A 22,403-nucleotide genomic window follows, 5' to 3' on the forward strand; every position below is an offset into this window, starting at 1 on the left:
TTATAAATATATTAAAAAGCAGCGGTCCTAGCACAGACCCCTGAGGAACCCCACTAACTACCCTTCTCCATGGTGAATACTGCCCATTTAACCCCACTCTCTGTTTCCTATCCTTCAACCAGTTTTTAATCCACAATAGGACATTTCCTCCTATCCCATGACCCTCCAATTTCCTCTGTAGCCTTTCATGAGGTACCTTGTCAAACGCCTTTTGGAAATCCAGATACACAATATCAACCGGTTCCCCTTTGTCCACATGTTTGTTTACTCCTTCAAAGAATTGAAGTAAATTGGTCAGGCAAGATTTCCCCACACAAAAGCCGTGCTGACTCGGTCTCAGTAATCCACGTCCTCGGATGTGCTCTGTAATTTTGTTTTTAATAATAGCCTCTCCCATTTTCCCCGGCACTGACATCAGACTCACCGGTCTATAATTTCCCGGATCTCCCCTGGAGCCTTTTTAAAAAATTGGTGTTACATTGTCCACCCTCCAATCTTCCGGTACCACGCTCGATTTTAAGGATAAATTGCATATTACTAGCAGTAGCTCCGCAAGCTCATTTTTCAGTTCTATCAGTACTCTAGGATGAATACCATCTGGTCCAGGAGATTTGCTACTCTTCAGTTTGCTGAACTGCCCCATTACGTCCTCCAGGTTTACCGTGAAGTCAGTAAGTTTCTCCGACTCGTCCGCTTGAAATACCATTGCTGACTTTTAGACCAAGCTTTGGGCTTATCTGAGTATGTTGTATCGGCAAAATTGGACAGCAACACCACAAATGTGTATTCTGGATGATATCACAGGTGTTGTAGAGGGTACGTGGTAAATTGCACTCTTTCTGCGTAAAGCAGCCTTGATGGCAAAGAGCTGCATCTAGTTGCAGTGCATACACTCCACTCCTCCAACACTGATGCAGTGAAAAAATCTTATGCATGAACTAATCACTATGGAGCATTTTAGTGTGGAGGAGGGGGGTGTTAAAGCAAAAAAAAAAGTTTTGTTAAAATTTTGGACTCATATCAAAAGACTTATCCCTCTAGAGTCCATTCTGCATTTACTTAATACACTGTCCATTTAATTACTGTAGGGTGGCACTCAATTGCATTCTTAGACAAACTCTGGACTTCTTGCAGGGTAGTTGGGGTGAAGTGAGGGATTGGTGGGGATTTTGTTGTAAAACATTGTCATCATTTCTGGTTCTTCTTTTGTTGTACACGTAAAAGTTATCATTTGCTTTCTTGGCATTCTGTTTGTGTTGACAATAAAATATATTTGACATAAAAGAATGAAAGGGTAGAAAATGGCAAATGAAATAGTACAGTACAAAAAAAAAATGAAAATTTTTCACAATGCACATCCCTATTCAGTATTGGGAGTGCTCAAACCCCCGTGTTAACTACAGAGCCAACATCTATACCTGACAGGTATAAGTAGAAATAAATTATTAAATAATTCATAGTAATTTTACCAGTCCCTAAAAAAATTAGGGCGCAATATTCAAAAGGATTTAGCCAGGCAGGAGAGGCTCCTCCACAGTTAAATCCCATTGTGTGCCTCAGGGGGGATATTCAGCATCACTTAACCAGGCCATGCTGAATATCCCCTCTTGGCACTGTTAGGACAGAGCTGGTATGGTCTGGAGATGCAGACTTGGTGGTGATGGTGATTAGCATTTTACAAAACATTCACTCCCACTGGCTGAATATTGACCCATTAGTATTGTAGTAGTCATGACTGAACAGACAATGGTGTTTCTTTAAGGCTTCTCTCTCTTTCCCTGGAAATACCCCTTTGATATTGACTGGAAAAATGGGTCATCCTTGCTCATTGTGGTGCTTCTGTGCCTTCCAAACAAGGTCAGATTAGTCAATTACCTTCCTCCAGAAACCCACCATCATTCCAGCTGACAATGTCGTCCACATCCTGGGGTACCCCTTGCCACATGTTCACCTCTTTAGGGTAGCCTAGGTCCATTCTGCTGGTATGTTCATCAAAACGCCAGAATCTGCTGCCTTGGAAGAAATAGGTCTTGCCATTGTGCCGCCAGACAAATGCTGCATCAATGCCAGCAGGAGGGAGTCCAAAGTCACTTAGGGATCGCGGATAACCAGGTTCTGCTTTTGTGTCCTTAAACACCCAGTAGTTGTTTCCTGCCAATGACAAGCAAAATAAATTAACTTTCTACTTCCTGTGACACAGCAAAACTATGGACCATATTGGACTTTTATCACCACCCCCTCTTTATTTCTTTGTTGGTTTTATTTATGTTTCTTATATGCCTACTATTATATTGTGTATTTGTATTTTACCGAACCGGAGCCTGCCTCTACGGTATTGTGTAAGCCACATTGAGCCTGCAACTAAGTGGGAAAATGTGGGGTATGAATGTGTTAAATAAATAAATAAATTGGCTTTTCATGGAGAATGCCAAAATGTTTATGTGCACTCAGAAGAAGCTACAGTGATAATTACAATCTTATCTTATCTTATAATGCTTCTTGTATCCCACATCTTCTTTATTCATGTTCTGTGTGGGTAAGAAGAGAACTTGGACATTACCAAGGAAGTACAACAAAATATTACTAGATAATGATTGATAATTAACAGTTACAGAATACTCTCATAAAAGCAAAAGCATAACACACCGCTCATGGCTCCAATAACAAGAATTTTCATAACAAAAAAGTTTTAAAAACTTTCCTAAAAATGCCATAATGATGTATCATTCTTATCTTGAATGGTAATGAATTTCACACTATAACTGCTTGAAATAAGAAAGATGTACATCTGAACACCGGAATTTAGATATCCATATTGCATGGACGTCCAAATCCCAATTTTATAGACAGGACATGGACGTAAACACTGCTGTACATCCATATAGCAAGGGGGTGTGGTTTGGGTGTGTATTGAGTGGGACTATGAAGGGCCCATAATATCCAACTCTGATCACAGAGGGGGAAGAGACGTTCACATCTAAAAAGATGAACATTGTTATTTAGACCTGGTTCTTGTCACGTCCAGGTTACAGAAAAATACTCTGATTGAGCAGCTGTCCACTGGAGGAATTAAAGCACAACATATCCTTAATCCTCACCCAATGGTTGTTATCCCCCTCCTCCTCCCTTGAATGTGAAAGTGGAAGCGATACCAGGCTTTATGACAGCTTCAGGCAAGGTTGCCAGGTGGGCGGTTTTACCGCCCAATTGGGCGGGTTTTCGCCAGTGGCGGCGGGAAAATTTTGCCGGCCGCGGGATGCGGTTTTTTGGGCGGTTTTCCCGTCGCCGCTGTGCGAGTTCAGCGGTTTTTTTCCGGGGCTTCTATTGGTCCAATTTGGTCCAATAGAAGCTTTTCCGGGACTTCTATTGGTCCAAACTGGACCAATAGAAGCCTTTCAGGGGCGGGGCTGACATTAGGGATGACGTAGGGGCGGGGTTAGTGACATGGGAGGCGGGTTAGTGATGTGGGAGGCGGGGTTAGTGATGCGGGGCGGGGTTAGGTGATGCAGGGGCGGGGTTAGTGACGCGGGGGTGGGGTTCGGTGACGCGGAAGACGGGGATTGGCTACGGGCGGTTTTTGGGTGGGTTTACGGCTGTTTCGGGCTGGGAAAATTTTTCCCAGCTGGCAACCCTGGCTTCAGGTATTATGGACATTCTTAACATAACAGCATGCTGGCCTGCAGAGTACCCTAATGATTAGTGTAGTGGACTGAGAACTATAGAATCCAGATTCAAATTCCACTTCAGATCTTTTTTATTTCTTAATTATGAGCCCTCTAAGGACAGAAAAATACCTACTGTACCTCAATATATGCTATTGAAGCAGTGTACATTTAGGTAAAGTAGATATTTAGCTGTTCTTGGAGGGCTCACAGTTTAAAAAAAAAATTACAACTGAAATGAGTTTTGAACCTGGGTCCCCAGATTCTCAACCCACTGCTCTAACCATTAACTACCCCTCTGCTCTGCATAGACAACAGTACTATAGTTCACTAGCATTTCTCAAAGCTAATTTACATACATTGACATGTGGACATGCCCACTTCTGGTTGTGCCAGCTAATGAGAATCCTCCCAAGCCCTATCTACTCTACCCAAGCCATGCCCATTTTGCCCATGCCACACCCTTCCTACCCTCCTCTTAATATCACTGGAAGTAACATCACAGTCCTGCCCCCAAATTTCACCTTTTAATGATGTCACATGAAGTAATATCACAACTCTGCCCAGGCCGCACCCCTTTTCAAGATGATGGAGACTATATGAGGCACAAATCCAAGATGGCAGAGCCAGTAGGGGTACTTCCTGTTTTACACTTCTTGCTGCCATCTTGGATGAATCACATGACAGGAAGTGACATCTGTCACCAGACACCCCTCCTTATAGCCTCAGAATATGCCCTACAGGCAGTAATCCTGCTTAGTCAGGTTTCTTTTATTTTTTCACAGCCCTTAAATTGTTTTTTTTTCCCCCTCAGGAACGAAAAAAGGCATTTTTCTGTTTATTTTTTTATTTTTCTTTCTAATTATCTCCTTGTGCAAAAGTCTGACTTTATTTTTCTCACTGGTTCACACAAACATTGTGCAGTTTAAAGCACAGTTCTATGATAAAGAATGCCCACCCCTTCCCCTCTCGCCCCTCTCAGCTTTAAGCCCTAAACTGTGTTTATTTACAGCGGACTGAGATCTTTGTGTAATATTTAATCTATCTTGCTGAGCCCACTATCCGCTCCCTCTTCCCCAGGGCCGCCAAGAGGGGGGGGGGGGGGGGGGGGGCAGGGGAGACAAAATTCCCCGGGCCCAGGCCTCGAAGGGGTGCCTGACACCTAGGGTTACCATATGGCTCCAGAAAAAGGAGGACGGATTGAGCCAGCCGGGTTTTATTTCCATTGCTTTTCATTGAAAGCTATGGAAGTAAAACCCGGCTGGCTCAATTACTTCCATTGAAAGCAATGGAAGTAAAACCCGGCTGGCTCAATCCGTCCTCCTTTTTCTGGAGCCATATGGTAACCCTACTGACACCACAGTCCCCAGTCTCACCCGCCCACCCTTGGCTCCGTTGACAGCCCCTCTCCATCCGCCACCAGGCCCCCTGCATTCAAATCGATTCGGCAGCGCCTCACCTCCATGTGAAAGCTCCCTTCGGGCCTTCCCCCCGTGTCTCTCCCTCGTCTGATGTAACTTCCTGTTTCCGTGAGGGCAGGACACAGGGAGGGAAGGCCCGAAGGAAGGGGATCTGCCACTGTGCTTTCACACGGAGGTGAGGTGCTGTTGAATCGATTTGAATGCAGGGGGCCCGGTGGTGGACGGAGCTGCGGGTGGGTGAGACTGGGGACTGCAGCACTGGGTGGCCTGAGTAGTGATTGGGGGGCAGCGCTGCCTCAGGGGGGCGGCTGCGGCAGCTGCCTCGAGGGGGGCCCGGATCAGTCTCTCAGTGGCCCTGCTCTTCCCACTCACAGCTCTCCCTTACTTTCTGCATCTGAACCCTTTTTTTTTGTGCTGGCGATTGCAAAGCTAAGTGGGTGAGTTTTAGGAAAGCTGTGTAAAAACCACTGTACAAACAACATCAACAATCAGGGCTGGTCTTAGGCAGGGGCGGCCACACAGGGCCTCACACTCCCAGGGGCCCCAGCATGTCACACTGCAGACCTGCCAAGTGTTGGTGGGTCATCTCCCGCTGGGGAAGCTGAAACTCCCACTGAGGGGTAGAGCAAAGTTCTGCTCATCTTTCCTCTCCTCCTCACTCCCCTACTTCACATGGTCCTGCCTCTGCCTTTCTTGATACCCCTCTGTAACCCTCTCCTCAAGCCTTCCTTTCGCAGTCCCATCCATATGCAACAGGAAGCATGCATCAGGGAGGCAGGACTGGCAGCAACTTCCCGGGGCTCAAACGAGAGGTTCCACAGTGCTATGCTCTTTTTCAATGTACCGATGCTGTTGCTGTAAAAACTAAGAAAGAACAACAATAGGAAGGTTTAAGGGGACAATGCAGGTCACAGAGGGGGTGTCAAGAAGGGGAGATGCTTGACCTCGTTGGGGGGGGGGGGGAAGAGGAGGACAGAAAAGATACTACCTGACCTGGGGGAGGAGGTTTTGGCCTTTGAAAGCTGGTCCAATAAAAGATATCACCTTATTTTCCATTATTTGTTTAGTTCCTCTGAATAGTGTTGCTGAGCCATATGTATGAATTGAGAACATCCAAGTTGCACTGCAGCTGAATACTGGCCTCTGCATGATCTTTAATTATTTAAAATGTATAATAGCCATGCTGGGTTAGGCCAACACTGACCAGTTTGAGTTGTTTGAAAGTATCCGTCGGATCCCAATAGGAACGTTCCATTTTGCTCCTTCCTGGAAGTAAAATGTTGGAGACTTTCCAGTCTGTCTGGCTGACGATTATTCTTGGACCTCTCTTCCAGTAACTTGTCCAGACTTTTTGTGGTGGTCTTAACTCAGCTATTCTATAAGTCTTGACCACATTTCTAGCAGAATTAATTCTGGAGTTTGCATGTTGGCTCAAAACATGATTTCCTAAATATACTGCTGGATAGTTTCATTGGAGCATCTTCTAGTCTTAGTACTGTTTGATAGTATAAATAACTTGTTCACACCATACAGGATTTTATAGACCTCTGTTGGTATCAGCTGTCACTTGTTTCTTCTCCTAACCAGTTGAGCCTTTCTTTTTATAAGAGGACTGATCAGCCCTATAATAATTTTTCTCATCATTCTGCTGTTTTGAGGTGCAGCTACCCAGAACTGCTTGCAGTACTTAAGTTGTGGCTTCATCATAAATTTTCCCGAGGAGTCTTTCATGTTGTCAAGTGCCTTCTGAAAATCCATATACAATATATTGACCGTCTTGCTTTAAGTTTTTTATTTACACATCTTACTGGAATATTACTGCCCCATCCTTGACCATCTTTAAATCTAGATTGAAAGCCTGCCTCTTTAACATTGCTTTTGACTTGTAACCACTCCTCCACATTAATTGAGTTGCTTGCTTTATTTTTGTCTATTAGATTGTAAGCTCTTTGAGCAGGGACTGTCTTTCTTCTATGTTTGTGAAGCGCTGCGTACGCTTTGTAGCGCTATAGAAATGCTAAATAGTAGTAGTAGTACTTGGTGGACCATTTTGGGGGTAGAAGGAAGTTAGAGGGGAGATGCTTGATGAGGAAGGAAACAGAGAGAGAGGTGCAGGATAGGAAGAAGAGACAGAGATGGTAGACCAAGTTTAGGAGGGAGAGAGACGAGAAAGATATCAGACCATTTTGGGGGAAGGGAGAGAGGAGAAAGATGCCAGACCATTTTTTGAGGAGGGGAAGGGGGAGCATGGACAAAATAGGGGGGAGGATGGACAAGGAGTGAATAGAGAGATAGAGGGGAATGCTGAATTTGGGGAGGCAGGAGAGAGAGACGCAAGGTAGATGATAGGGTGAGAGAAGATCAGATGCTAGAGATGGGAGAAGGGGACTAACTGGCAGTCTGTTCCTGCCCAACCTTGCTCCGGCATTCCATCCAGCCTGTTCCTACCCAGCCTTGCTCCGCCATTCCGGCCAGTCTGTTCCTGCCCAGCCTTGCTCTAGAATTCCTGCCTGCCTGTCCTGGACTTTGTCAAGTGACTGTGTCAGCAGCCATCAGCGGGAGGCTTGCGCTACAGAGATGGATCTAACCTCGCTATTGCCCACAGGCTCACTTTCCTTGAATCGTGACAGTTTGCTGATGCCATGGGTTTGGCTGACAAGCCGCTTCTCCAGTTTTTCCAGGACGTCGCCCAGGTGGTCCAACGACAACAGATTCAACCTCAAAAGCTTATGAGAACCCTTCAGGTGGTCTGTGCTCAGCTAGTGGCAATGCAAACTGCAGCCCCTTTGGTTCTGAATCCTCTTCTGGGACCCTCTCCAGTAATCCTGCCTATGGCTTATCCGGTGTCTTATTCTCGAGTCTCGGCATTACCACACTTTGATGGGAACCCCAATGCCTTCTGAGGATTTATTAACCAGTACATAAGTACATAAGTAATGCCATACTGGGAAAAGACCAAAAGTCCATCGAGCCCAGCATCCTGTCCCCGACAGCGGCTAATCCAGGTCAGGGCACCTGGCAAGCTACCCAGTGCCTGATGAACTTTGAACTACAGCCCTCCAGCTTTTCATCTGTTCGGATCAATGCCACCTTCATTGTCTCTCTCCTTTCCGTGCAAGTGCTGGCTTGGGCATCTCACCTGTAGGATCAGGATGACCCACCTGTGTCCAACCTGGCAGGCTTCCTCACTTGGTTCTGGCAGGTATTTGATAAGCCAGGGCATTCCTCCTCTGTAGCTGCCAAGCTCCTGTGCCTACAACAAGGGACAGTAACTGTGGGTCAGTATGCCATTCGACTCCGGACCCTGATTTCAGAACTGCAATGGAATAAAGAAGCCCAAATGGCTGTCTTTTGACAGGGCCTTGTGAGGTGTATTAAGGATGAACTTGCAGGGTAGGATCTCCCCACCAATTAGGACGACCTTGTTTCCCTATGCATCAAGATTGACATTCAGTTTCAAGAGAGGACTAAGGAATGTGGAGAAAGATGTCACCTTATACCTTTGGCACCCTGATTTCAGAACCCCATACAGCCACAGGCACCATCTCCTCCTGCTACCCTGGGGGAGAAGGTTCCCATGCAGATAGGACATTCTTGACTTTTAGAGGAGGAGAAACAATGTCGGAGAGTGAAAGACCTATGTTTATATTGTGCAGATGTTATCAGATGTCCCAGGACACCGGGAAAACTTCAAGGACTAGGGTTGGTTGGAGAGGTGCCCCTTGGTTGATTCTGAACTGTTTTAACCTCCCTCATTACCTTACCAATCACTCTTCAATGGGGAGATAAACTTATTGTCCAATTCTTCCTTGATTCTCGGGCCATTTTGTGGATGAGCAGTTGATACACCAGTATGATATTCCCATAAATCACTCAGTAAACCTCTTTGCATCTCTTTGGTCTACTGGGACCCACTGCCTGGGCATCTGTTGGCAATCACCAGCCCTATTTCTCCAGGTGGGCCCTCCTGCTCAAAAAACAATTCTATGTACTCCCCAAATCAGTTAATCAGGTCATTTAGGGGTCCATTTACTAAGGTGCATCGAAAAATGGCCTGTGCTGGTGTAGACGCGTATATTAGACACACGCAGGTCCATTTTCAGTGCACCTGCAAAGAAGGCCTTTTTTGGTGGCTGAAAATAGACATGCAGCAAAATGAAAATTGGCGTGTGTCCATTTTGAGTCTGAGACCTTACCGCCATCCATTGACTTAGCAGTAAAGTCTCACACGTTAACCGGGCAGTAATCGTCAGCTTGCGTACAATGCCGATTACCACCCAGTTAGCGCTGCACATTATGGATGCACGTAATAAATGAAATTACCACCCGGGCCACTTGGTAGCCGGGCAGTAATTCAAAATTGACACGCGTAGGATGTGCATACACACCTACGCGGCTTAGTAAAAGGGTCCCTTAGGGGCTTCCTTGGTTATAGAAACATGAACCTCATATTGAGTGGCGCTCTGGAGATATTCTGGTCTGGGGTCCAACCTGTTTTCAGTCCTGCTTAACACCTGTTCAACCTCTGTTAACCTTGGCTAAAACTGAATCACCCTGCCTCCTAGTCATCCAGCAGCTTATTCTGCCTACGTAGATATCTTTTGCATGAAACAAGCTGAGAAACTACTGCCTCACTGGGATTATGATTGCCCCATTGACCTCCTGCCAGGTAAGATGTCCTCTAAGGGCAAGGTTTACATGCTTTCCATTCCCAAGACAGAGGCTATGAGGGAGTATATCCAGGATAACCTGCAGCATGGTTTCATCTATCACTCTACCTCTACAGCAGGGGCCAGCTTCTTTTTCGTTGGGAAGAAAGATGGGTTGTTAAGACCCCGCATCAATTATTGCAGCCTGAATGCTATCACCATTAAGAATAAGCACTTCCAACCATTCATAGCTGATGTGTTTGATCGTCTACAGGGGGTGACCATCTTCACCAAACTTGACCTCCACAGGGCCTTTAACTGATCCCTATTTGAGTTGGTGATGAGCAGAAGATGACCTTCAACACACGGGATTGACACTGTGAATATCTGGTGATGCCTTTTGGACTGTGCAATGCTCCAGCAGTATTTCAGTGCTTCATTAATGGAGTTTTTCAAGAACTCTTCTACTCCTGTGCTTTAGTGTACCTAGATGATATTCTAGTGTATTCTACATCATTCCCTGAGCATCGAATCCGTGTCAAAGACAGTGCTACAGCACCAACAGAAGAATGACTTATATGCTAAACTAGAGAAGTATTCCTTTGAGCAGATGGCCCTCCCCTTCTTGGGATACATAATTTTGTCTTCGGGGTTCCAGATGGATCCAGCCAAATCTGCTGCTATCCAAGACTGGTCGCAGCCCATGGGCTTCAAGGCCCTCCAGAGATCCTTGGGCTTTGCAAATTACTACCAACAATTTATCCAGAATTAATGTAGCCTTACGGTCCCTCTTACGGCCCTCACTTGAAAAGGGGTGGACACATTGAATTGGTCACCTGAAGCCCGTCTGGCCTTCTCAAAGTTTATTTTTATTTTAAATACATTTTTATTGATGATGATAACACCTTTCAATCATACATTCACAATAACCATAGATACATTAATCTATGCGAAACACTGCGAAAACTGCCACATCATCCTTTTAACTTAATCCTACCAACTAAACCTCTCCTCCCCCCTTCCCCCCTCCCCCCTACAGTTAAAGTCACTCAAACCTCTGTACATTAATCTCTTGTTTACAAGTTTACATGTTTATATATTTAGCATGGGGCCTTTCGCCGCCGGTGGCAATGTCAACCAAAATGGAGTCCAAATCTTACAATAGTCTGATTCTTTAAAACTTGCATTCTGATCCACCACTCTTCTTTCAAATCTCATGAGACAAACCATCTGGCATCTCCATTGCTGAATTGTTGGTGGTTTATTTGTAATCCATTCTGCGAGTATTACTTTCTTTGCTATAATGATTGCCCGGAGTGCGAAGACTCGATACCCTGCCGGTATGGGAGACAATAGTCCCGGATTTCCAAACTACAAATGCGGATCATAATGCCATCTGGCATGCCATATAGTCGATATATGTTTTAGTAAAGTCTTCAGAAATGCACTATTCTTGCACAGTGCCAAAACATGTGTCCCAAGAAGAGTACCCCTTGCGCTCTGCATTTTGGGCATGCCCCATCCGAGGATGCACCCATATGAAAGGCCCTTCTTGGTGAAACATATAACCGCATAATAAACTTATATTGCAGTTCCCAGTGCGCCATCATTTTGCAAGAGCCCCGTAACGACAAAACATGCGCTTTAAGTATTTGATTTGAAATTTTGATTCCCAAGTCCAGGCCCCAAGCCTGTACTAGCTTCGCATAATCTGGCTCCAGTATCGTGTCTCTAATATGTCTATGGTGCATCCTTAACGGGACTTTATTTTGTGATTGCCACTTGGGCATTATCACCATATTATATAGTGCTATCTTACCCATGAATGATAACGGGTAGTCATGCCACATTCGCAATTGCATACATGTCTGGGTAAGTAATGGTGTCACATTATTAGTATATAGTGTAGTCAAATCCTGTGGAGGGTACGTACCCAGATATTTAATTTTCTCTCTCTCCCAGGTTAAACCCTCCTCTCCCAGCTCTAAGTATCCAGTTCCTGGATACACCAGCAATCCCTTTGACTTCTCCTTCTCAAAGTTTAAAGAAGCTTTCCTATCTGCCCCTGTGCTTCAATGTCTAGATACCTTGCACCCCTTCTTTGTGAAAATGGATGCCTTCTCAGTGGAGGCTGGGGCAGTTCTTTCCCAGACCTCCTCCAGTGGAAAACTATTCCCTTGTTCATTCTTCTTGAAGAAATTTTCCATGGCTGAACAGAACTACACTGTCAGAGACTGTGAACTCTTGGACATTAAACTGGCCCGGGAAGAGTAGAGACATCTACTGAAGAGGGCTTCGTATCCTTTCATCACAACTACTGATCACAAGAACTTGTTATACTTACAGGAGGCCAAAAGGCTGAATCCTTGACAGGCCAGGTGGTCTCTCTTCTTCTCCTACTTTGATATCTGGCTGACCTACCACCCAGCGGAAACAAATACCCAAGCAGATGCCCTCTCCAGGTCCTTTGATTCTGCAGGAACCATCTCCGAACCCCAAACCATCATTGACTCTGCAAAGATTCTTGCTGTCTCCCAGATCACAGTACCTCTGGGGGAAATGCTTGTTCCAAAATGATCAAGGGAAAAAGTCTTGCAATGGATGCACAACTCCAAACTTGCAGGGCACCTGGCAATAAAGAAAACCCTTCAACTGGTGGCACATCTATATTGGTGGCCTCAAATGTCTCATGATGTGCAAAGCTATGTCAAGTCCTGTTTCAACTATGTCAGAAATAAGCCCATGCATGCTCGCCCTTGAGGTCTGCACCAGCCTCTTCCAGTTTTTGAGTGGCCGTGGTCAGATATTGCCATGGACTTCATTACCTACCTTGCCCCCTCTCAGGGGTGCACTACCATCTGGGTAGTGGTGGACCACTTCTCTAAGATGGCACACATCATCCCTATGAGCTGCTTACCATCTGCTGCCACCTTGGCCCAGTTATTTCCCCCTTTTCCTTTTCTTTTCTATTTATATTGTAGTTCACCCCCACCCCATTTCCATTTTGTCTCCTCCCCTTTTTCTGTATTTATTAGCCTGTAAGCCACTCAGACACTATTTTCATGGGTGGGACAGTAAACCCCTAATAAACCTTGAAGCCTTTGTTAAAGAAGTCTTCTGCTTCCAGGGACTACCCGATTGTATCGTTGGTGACCATGGGGTCCAGTTCACATAGTTAGGTGGCCTCAGTGGTGTGCTGGAGCCGGCTCGCACCGGTTCGCAAGAGCCGGTTGTTAGTTTTTTAAGAATTTTGGGAACCGGTTGTTAAAGTAGCTACTTTAACAACCGGCTCTCAAAATTTAGGCTTGCCGAGTTGCCGTGCCCCTTCTTGATGTCCTCCGCTCCGTCCTTCCCTGTGGCTCGCTCAATATGTCTCACCACCTCCCCCTACTACTCCTGCTGCAGCTCCTCTTCTTATTACAGCGATTATTTTTTCAGTGGTGCCGGCCGGCAGGCAGAGTAAGAAAAAGCACGTTGCTTCAGCCAATCCTGTGGACTTTACTTCAGCCTGTCCCGCCCCTGGGACAGGCTGAAGAAAAGCCCCAGGATTGGCTGAAGGAGCCTGCTTTTTCTTACTCTGCCTGCCGGCCGGCACCACTGAAAAAAAAAAATCGCTGTAAGTTTTCTGTTCCTTTTTGCTTTCCAGCTTAACCTGAGTCAGGTCAAGGTCTGATTCTGCTCTTTTCCGGTTCTCCCAACATTTTAAGAGAGAAAGTTCCGCCCCAATAGCCAGAGAAAGAGCTTCTAATCCTGCAAACAGGAGAAACAGAGAGCAAACTGCCTGCAGGAGCTACTGCTCTGGTAGGAGATTTCCCCCGATTTCCTGTCCTTTCTCTGCAAACACTGCTGCAGCTTTCTAACCTGTGGCACTGCAAAGTCAGGAGCCTGAGCAGACATTGCCTGAGGAAAGGCACTTTGGGGGACTCTACTGATGAGAGGGAGAAAGATGCGGAGTCCTACAAAGGGAGATTTTGGTGCCCCAGGTTTTGTGTCTAACTGGTTTCTAGTTGCTAAAATCCTGCTCTGTGAATTATATAAGGACTCAGGGGAGGGAAGAGTGAGGAAGGAGATGAGATGAGGGAAAAGGGAGAGGAGAAAAACTGCACATGGATGAAGAAAATAGACAGAAGCTGAGGACCAGAAATGAAGAAGAAAGGAGGAAAGGAAAGAAAGAAATGGAAAGGAAAGGAAGCCCTGGAAATGGAGTTAAGAGGACAGATAGCAGCAGATTCAGATACTGGACCAGCATGATCAGAAAAACAGTCATCAGACAACAAAGGTAGAAAAAAAAATCATTTTATTTTCATTGTAGTGTTTGGAATATGTCCACTTTGAGAATCAGGTGCTCAACATTAAAAGTTTATATTTATTTACTTATTTATGGCATTTTATCGCACATTAAACATGAATTAGATTGGAACCTGGGATCATTAAAATTTTTTTTTCCTGGAGTAATGCATTGCCCCCCCAGGCTCTCTCCCTGGCTATAGCCAGATCTGCAATTTGGGGGGGGGGGGCGCAGAGGGGGACGGAGGAGGGGGGCGCAGAGGGGGACCGGGGAGAGAGCCTGTTGTTAAACATTTACCAGCACACCACTGGATGGCCTGTTATAAAAATTACCCTCCAGATGCTAAATTACCTGTCAGATGCCAGATGACCTGTATTCCAAGAGTTTTCTAGCCCTAAAGGTAGGAGAGAAGGGGTAAAAAGGAGTAATGGTGGTAAAGAGAGAGTGGGGTCCAGGATATTAGGAGAGAGAAGTGTGTGTGAAAAGAGGAGTCCTTGCCACAATCAACTACAACTGGCCATGATTGACTGCTGTTCATCTTGCATCCCTGGGGTGTTATTGCCATAATTGACTAACTCTTCTTCCTGCTCCTGAGAAGGAAGGAGGATATGGAAGTTGAGGTGTATCCTTTCTGTGATTCATTAGCTGTTCTTCCTAATGTCACTGATGGGAAATAGAGGGTGTCTTTGCACAATCAACCTACTATTTTTCCTACATTTGGATGGGGGGGTTGTTTTTGCTGCAATTGACTGGCTCTTCCTCCAAACCTCTGCAAAGAAAAAGCTCCTCACTTGTAAGATTAGCAGAACCAACCTAAAGGATTTTAAAATGTTTGCTACTTTCTCACTAGGGATGGGCTGTCATTTGAAATGAATGTCGTTCCGATAATAGTGCACACTATCAAGAAAGTGTGTGCTATGTGCACATACCCCCAGATTCTATATATGGCGCCAGGATTTTGGTGCTGAAATTTGCACACAGATCAAAGATCCATTAGCTTACAAGGCAATTAATTGCAATTAATTGATGTTGACAGTCAATTAGTGCAGTTATTTGGCACATAACCACACACACCTAAATCCCCCAGTGTGCAACTCAAAAGGGGTGTGATCAGGGGAGTGGCATTCCTAAAAGTTGCACGAAAGGTTAAAGAAAAGCCCCATTTCTGCTCCAAAATGCCTTGGGTTGGATTCTGGCATTTACACCAGGTTTCAGCTGGTGTAAAATACCAGTGGCCAACTTTTGGAAATGGGCTCTAAGTGTTATTCTATAAATGGGACTCAACCCAGGGCACCATTTATAGAATAGTGCTCTGCTCCTTGCTGATTTGTTCCAATGCCAAAATGCCCTCCATAGTGTGCACTTTTATTAAAGACTATGCAATATTTGCACATGCACACTATCAGAAAAAGTGTGCACTGTGTGCAAATAGCAATTTCTTAAATTTCCTGCTAATTCTATACAATGTGACTAGAGTTGCACACACAAATCTGGCCACATTCAGATTTTTGCAGGCAACTCAACTGATTAACAAGCCACTATCTGCACTAATTGGCACTAATTAGAATTTACATGCACTACTTGCTAAGTGTACTCTACAAAGTAGTCCGTGTAAATTCTACGTGGCCATGAGAGAAGCATGGACATGTCGTGGGCATTCCTACAGTTTGCACGCAGTGTTATAGAATAACCTGTTCTGCACCTAAAATTAGGTGTGGACATTTACATCAGCTTTTCATTGGTGTAAATGGCTGCGCCTAATTTTAGTCACATGGACAGTGTGACACATATTCTATAAACTGCACCTAACTTGAGGCGTGGTTTATAGAATATGCATAGGCACATTTTCCATCCACGCTGATATTTTTGGTGCCAAATATAGATTCTGGCCCTATGTGCCATAGTGCACACTATTCTAATCTAATCTGGGATTTATTTACCGCCAAATTCCTAAAAAGGTTCAAAGCGGTTTACAAAAATACAATAATACAAACAGGTATCTGTACTACCAAGTCTAAATTAAGATCATCAGTAACATATTTTTCACCAAAAAAAGAGCAGCTCAACTAAATAAATATAAGTTTTAAGATTTTTCTGAAACAAACTAAGAGTTCTTAATCTCTGAGGCAGAAAATTCGAATAAAAGGTGACTAGGCATGAATAAGATCAGTCATAGTTCCTTTTTGATGATAGATGTTGTACTGAAGGATAGAGCAGAATGTTATTATTTGTAAACTTAAGTGTTAATTGAGAAGAGGAACAATGAAGCAGATTATACAGATGTACAGAAGCCAGACCTTGCAGCAATTTAAATACCAGACAGGATATCTTATAAATAATTCTTGCATTGACAGGTAGTCAATGTAAATTAATTAACAAAGGTGTAACCTTATCATATTTTTTGCTACCAATCAGTTTAGCAGCAGTATTTTGAATTAACTGTAACCTATCCAGTTGTTTCTTAGGTAACCCAACATAAAATGAGTTGCAGTAATCAAGATAGGACAGTACAAATGATTGCACTACAAGTGCAAAATGCTCCTTATAAAAGTAAGGCTGTATCAATCTTAGTTGCCTTAACTTACAAAATATCTTTTTCATTATTTATCTGAGATTTGAATGATAACCATGAATCAAAAATAATATCCAAGACTCGTGATATTTGAACAACTGGTATGGATTGCAAATTCTCTAAGGGGACCACAGATGGAATTGTGTTTAAGGAATTACTAAACCATACGGTCGTCATTTTTTCAGTGTTCAGTTTTAACATATGCTTAGTTGTCCAGCTCTTAATAGTATCTATGCAAGAATGACAGAGTAAGTTAGATCTGAACTCTTCTGTACAAGTACCCAAATAAAGATGCCATCTGCATAGGATAGTAAATGAGCTCCGGACAGTAAAATAACCAAATTCAATGAACTAAATAATATATTAGAAGCAGCACACCACATTCAGGGACCCAGATCTTAGGTTTAACCCTATTTTTCAACACAAAGTAACTTCGATTAGTCAGAAACTCTGCCAGAAATACCCAGATCAGCAAGTTTATTGAGCAAAATAGAATGGTCTACCATATCGAATGCTTCAGAAATATCAAACTGTAATAACAATGATTGAGAACCATGACTTAAAGAATCTCTAACTTTAGCTAAAAGCATGACGAGCAAAGATTATAGTGCTGTGATTGTTTCTGAATCTGAATTGGAAATCTTGGAGCAATGAAAATTTATTTAGGTACCAGGTTAACCTAAGGCCAACAATGTGCTTTTCCTCACCTCCACCACCTCCACCAGGATGGCATCCCACACTTCCACCACCCTTTCCATCAAAGATTATTTTCTTAGATTACTCCTGAGCCTATTTCCTTTTTACTTCATCTTATGACCTCTCATTCCAGAGTTTTCCTTCATTTGAAAAAGGCTCACCTCCTGTACATTATTGCCATGGTGGTATTTAAACGTCTCTATCATATCCCCTGCTCCCATCTCTCTTCCAGAGTATACATGCTGAGGTTCATAAGCCTGTCTCTATATGTTTTTTGATGGAGACGTCTTACCAATTTTGTAGCCACCCTTTGGACCGACTCCATCCTACTTATATCTTTCTGTAGGTGTGTTCTCCAGAATTGCATGCAGTACTCTAAAAGGGGCCTCACCAGAGACATATACAAGGGCACTATCACCTCCTTTTTCCTGCTGGTCATCTGATATTCAATGCTAGGAGCCATGCATGCCCCAGGATTGAGGATCTGAGATTACAGCTGTCCTAACTTTATGCACTGAGTTAACTGGGCACCAGTCTGAATATTGGATGGTGCCTGGCTAACTTCTGGGTCAGTGGATATATCATGATATTCAATGCTAGGAGCCATGCATCCCCCAGCATTGAGTATCCAGGATTAGGTCAGCCTGTGACTGGAAGCAGCGTATATGCCACATACCATCAGAAGCTGATTATTACCCCCTTAGTAGACAGATGATCCCCACTCTGTTCAGTGGGTGGACACTGATGGCAAGACACTTGGTGGGTAGCAGTAGTGGCAGAATGGCCACCAGTGGAAGCAGGCAGGACACTTGGCATTGGAGGCAGCAGGCATGGCATTTGATGCCAGCAGCAGACAGGGCACTGGCAGCAGTCAACAAGCAGCACACTGTGACACTGGCAGAAAAGTTCCACTATCTTCTGCTGTAAATGTGCTGTATCTCTACATATGCAAAGAGTGCTCACTTCTCCAAAACAATGCACACTCTTAACAACATTGGCTCCTCAATGAAAATGACACTAAACAAACAATGACACAAATGATATGAGAATGAAACAAAATGAAAATATTTGGACTATTCATCCTTAATATTTATATCTCATTCAGTTGATAAGTTAAAAAATATTCAAATATTTTTCCGTGTTGTTTTTGGGAACTGATGCTTTTAGTTTGGCAAGTTTACTTGGAGTCCAGAGAGCTCTATGTGCCAGGTAAAACATGGATTGCGATGTAGATGCACATCTAGTAGTATGTCATGTAATAAAGATAAAGGAACTCTTAAACATATTATCCACTCCGAGATCACGTGACGCCATGCACGCGAGCGGTCACTAAAAGATCAGCTCCGTGCTCCTTCTAGATAACCCCGGTTTGGAATCCCGCAAACCTATACCAAATCACCTCAGAAAGGACCGGGATACCTTCTCAACGATATAATTACTTTAGCTGGCGAACAAAAGCGGCGATGGCGGCCAAATCGCTCCGACGAGACAAGGAAAAGAGCAAACTCGGAGAAGACAAGATGGCGGCCCCGGCAAGTCTGTCGAGTGTAACAGTTAGCTCCGCATGGACAGCTGAAATCGTGGGAGAAGTCACCACAGCACTGGAAGCCATCTTAGATAAGAAATTACAGGGGCTGGAAGCCAAACTGGAGGGTCTCCAAACGCACATGACTCAAATAAGCCAGGAAGTAGCTTTCAACAGCGCACGGGGGCCCTCGAAGACCAGGTCACTGCGGTGGAACGCCATTATTCCAAGCTCCTGAAAACGGTTGAAACTCAAGCGGAAAAGCTTGAAGATCTCGAAAATCGATCGCGAAGAAACAATCTTCGCTTTGTAGGCTTACCAGAGGAGCTGGGAGACAAGGAGCTACGAGGCTTTTTGGAGACGTGGCTCACAAAAGAACTCCGCTTACCTGCACATATGGGCCCACTGATCGTCGAACGGGCCCATTGGGTAGGCTCGGTGAGACAGAATAACAACAGACCAAGGGTGGTTATCTGCAGAGTATTAAATTTTCATCATAAAACTGTCATCATGCAGAAATTACGAGCGGGAGCCAGTTTGAATTACAACAACTACAAAATCCTATGTTTCCAAGATTATTCCATGGCGGTGGCCGCCCAGAGAAAGAACTTCTCACCAATTTGCTCCCAGCTGGTGCAGCATAAAATCAAGTTTGCTTTACTGTACCCTGCCAAATTAAAGATATTTTACCAATCCAATACGCACATGTGCAACACGCTGCTAGAAGCTCAAGAATATGTTAAAAGCATTTTAACAGCTAGAGATGAATGAATACTACGGAAGAAGTAGTCAAAACTGGCATGAGAGATTGAGACTTGTATACCAAAGACACAGCAAACATGGTGACAATGATCTGGAACCAACCATAAACACAATTGGATTATAATTCTAACTAAGAACCTAGGATTACAATGAGAAGCTGGAAAGTTTTGAACGCTGCGAAACTGATAATGACAATATCTGGCAGGAGATGCCGCGATGGGACCACCTTTTATCGGATGAGGAATCAGCCCTGACTCGCAGGGTGATATTAATATCAACACCCGTGAATGACCAAAATCACTCCACTGAGATATCAGAATTGGCAGGGGTGACGCCACATACCGATAATGACTTGATGAAGGATGGCTGGCTGTTGCTGAATAGAGCATGGACATGGAGAAGCCTGATAATCTCTGCCGAAAAAAAGAGAGAGGAGACGAAGAGACGACAAATAAAGGAGAACTCTTCTAATAACCACACACGGTGTCTTTGAGGCTGGTGAACGCGCAGCAGACTATAATATCCAGGTTTAAGAGTAAAATGTTTAGTACACTAAAGTTCTGTTTGTTAGAAGAATTTAATGATAAGACAATAAGGAGATTTAGGGTTAAAGTAATCTCATGTTGATTAGACATTATACTGTCATTGGGACAAAACACAACTGCCTGGAGTTGGCACAGCTAGCTAGGGTGCTGTAACCCTGGCGGGGTATGTCAAAGATGTGAATTGATGTTGAAAGTTCTGAGGGGCAGTTATATGTTAAAAGTCTATGATCTTGTTACTGGGACACTGATACTAGGGTATAAAAGATATTACGGGAGATTGAAATGCCTGGGAAGATAAAATACACTACGGGGGAGACTAGAAGGAGGGGGTTAACACGTGACAAGTCCAATAGGGGCTGGGAACTCAAAAGGGGAACAGGGAGGGGAAGAGGAAGGTAGACTTCAGGGAGGGGAGAAGATTGAGAAGGGAAAGATAGTGAACAGAGCACAAGTAGATAGAGACAGAACTGGGGAAGAGGGGTGGGAGGGGAAGAGAGTAACCCATTATAAAGCCAGAATCCAAACACAGCTAGTAGAAAGAAAATGGCATCATAGAAGGGGTGGCTGGAGGCTGGGCCGGCGACTCCTAGAAGCAAAGTATAATCAGAAGACAGTACAATGGATACAAAAAGGTAACAGATTAAAGTAGTATCTTGGAATGTAGGGGGCATACACTCCCCAATCAAAAGGTAAAAAATCTTGAGACATCTTAAGCGCATAAGGGCAGATATTGCGATGCTCCAGGAAACACATTTGTCCAAAACTGAGCATGCCAAACTAGCTAAATGGTGGGTAGCTGATTGTGTGGCATCTGCGGCTGTAGGAAAGAAAGGAGGGGTGGCAATACTCATACGAAAGGGGTTAGCAACTAAAGTGCATAGGATAATTACAGACCCAGAGGGTAGATATGTTTTGGGTATAGCTACGATAAATGGAAAAAACATACTTCTGGGAAGTATTTATGCTCCTAATGTACTAGACCAAAAATTCTATAAGAAGGTACTCAAACAGATCACACGGTTGGACACGCTACCCACAATGTTAGGAGGCGACTTCAATATGACTTGGGATCCAATCCTAGATAGATCACACCCCCCAACTAAAATAAGAAAAATAGATACCAGAGGACTACCAGATTTTTGTACAGCGCTTGATCTAATTGACGTCTGGCGGACACTACACCCACTTGACAAAGAATACACACACCAATCCAGAGCACACGGAACATCATCTAGAATAGATTACTTATTAGTATCCCGCAACTTATTAACAGATATCACGGCGGCCCATATAGACCCTTGTGTAATATCGGACCACTCGGTGATAGGAATGAAATGGAGTGGAGGAGGGGAAGAGGAGAGGATGCACAGCTGGACGTTTCCCACATACTTGATAAGAGAAGCAAAATTTAGGAAATATTTACTCGCAAAATGGGCTGAATATAAACACTTTAATGAAGGCTCGGTAAATGAAATGACTAATTTTTGGGAAGCGGCAAAGGCAGTATTGAGAGGCGAAATTATAAGTTATGTTACGCAATATAAAAGAGCAAGAGATAGAGAAATTATGAGGCTTGAAAAACAACTACACCACTTGAATAGGCAATACGGCACGAATCCCTGTAACAAGACTAGACAGGAAGCATTGGTCCTACAAACAGCTCTGAATTCACTGCTGCACGAGAGAGAAATAAAGTCTCAGGCCTATTATAGATTCCAACTATATGGACATGGGAACAAAGGGGGCAAATATCTAGCTCGCCTCATAGCACCTAAGTGTGCACCTAGAAACATAACAGCTATGAAAACCACGGAGGGGAAACTCATACACACTAACCATGAGATCAGGCTAGCTTTCCAAACATACTATCAACAACTTTATAAGGCTACAAACCAGGAGGGATTATCAGGGGAATTATATTTAGAGGGCCTACAAATTCCGAAGCTGCGGTGCAGCGACCAGAATCGCCTGAATGCTAAGATCAGCGATGAGGAGGTGACCTGGGCCATAACTCAGAGCAAAACAGGCAAAGCCCCAGGCCCAGATGGATATAAAGCGGAATTTTATAAGCTGATGGGAGACACGGTGATTCCTACCTTGGTTAGGGTATTTAATGAATGGATGGAAAAGGGTAAGATGCCTGAACATTTAAATTTAGCCCGAATAGTGGTGTTTCCTAAGCCTAAAAGAGATGAAAAACTAGTTACATCTTACAGACCTATCTCCCTACTCAATCAGGAGGCAAAACTGTTTGCCAAAATACTGGCAAACAGACTAGGCAGA

At 44.1% G+C, this 22,403-nt stretch overlaps 1 protein-coding gene across 1 annotated transcript in view; it reads right to left on the bottom strand.

Annotated features, from left to right (window-relative positions):
- MMP25 (matrix metallopeptidase 25) overlaps positions 1-22,403 on the bottom strand; it is a 426,665-nt gene that overhangs the window by 45,094 nt on the left and 359,168 nt on the right. The window contains exon 9 of the mRNA XM_030210435.1: positions 1,894-2,151. Within this exon, the coding sequence (XP_030066295.1) occupies positions 1,894-2,151 (258 nt within the window). The remainder of the gene's footprint in view (positions 1-1,893; positions 2,152-22,403) is intronic.

This window comes from Microcaecilia unicolor, chromosome 7 (genome assembly GCF_901765095.1).
Source record: "Microcaecilia unicolor chromosome 7, aMicUni1.1, whole genome shotgun sequence".
NCBI lineage: Eukaryota > Metazoa > Chordata > Amphibia > Gymnophiona > Siphonopidae > Microcaecilia > Microcaecilia unicolor.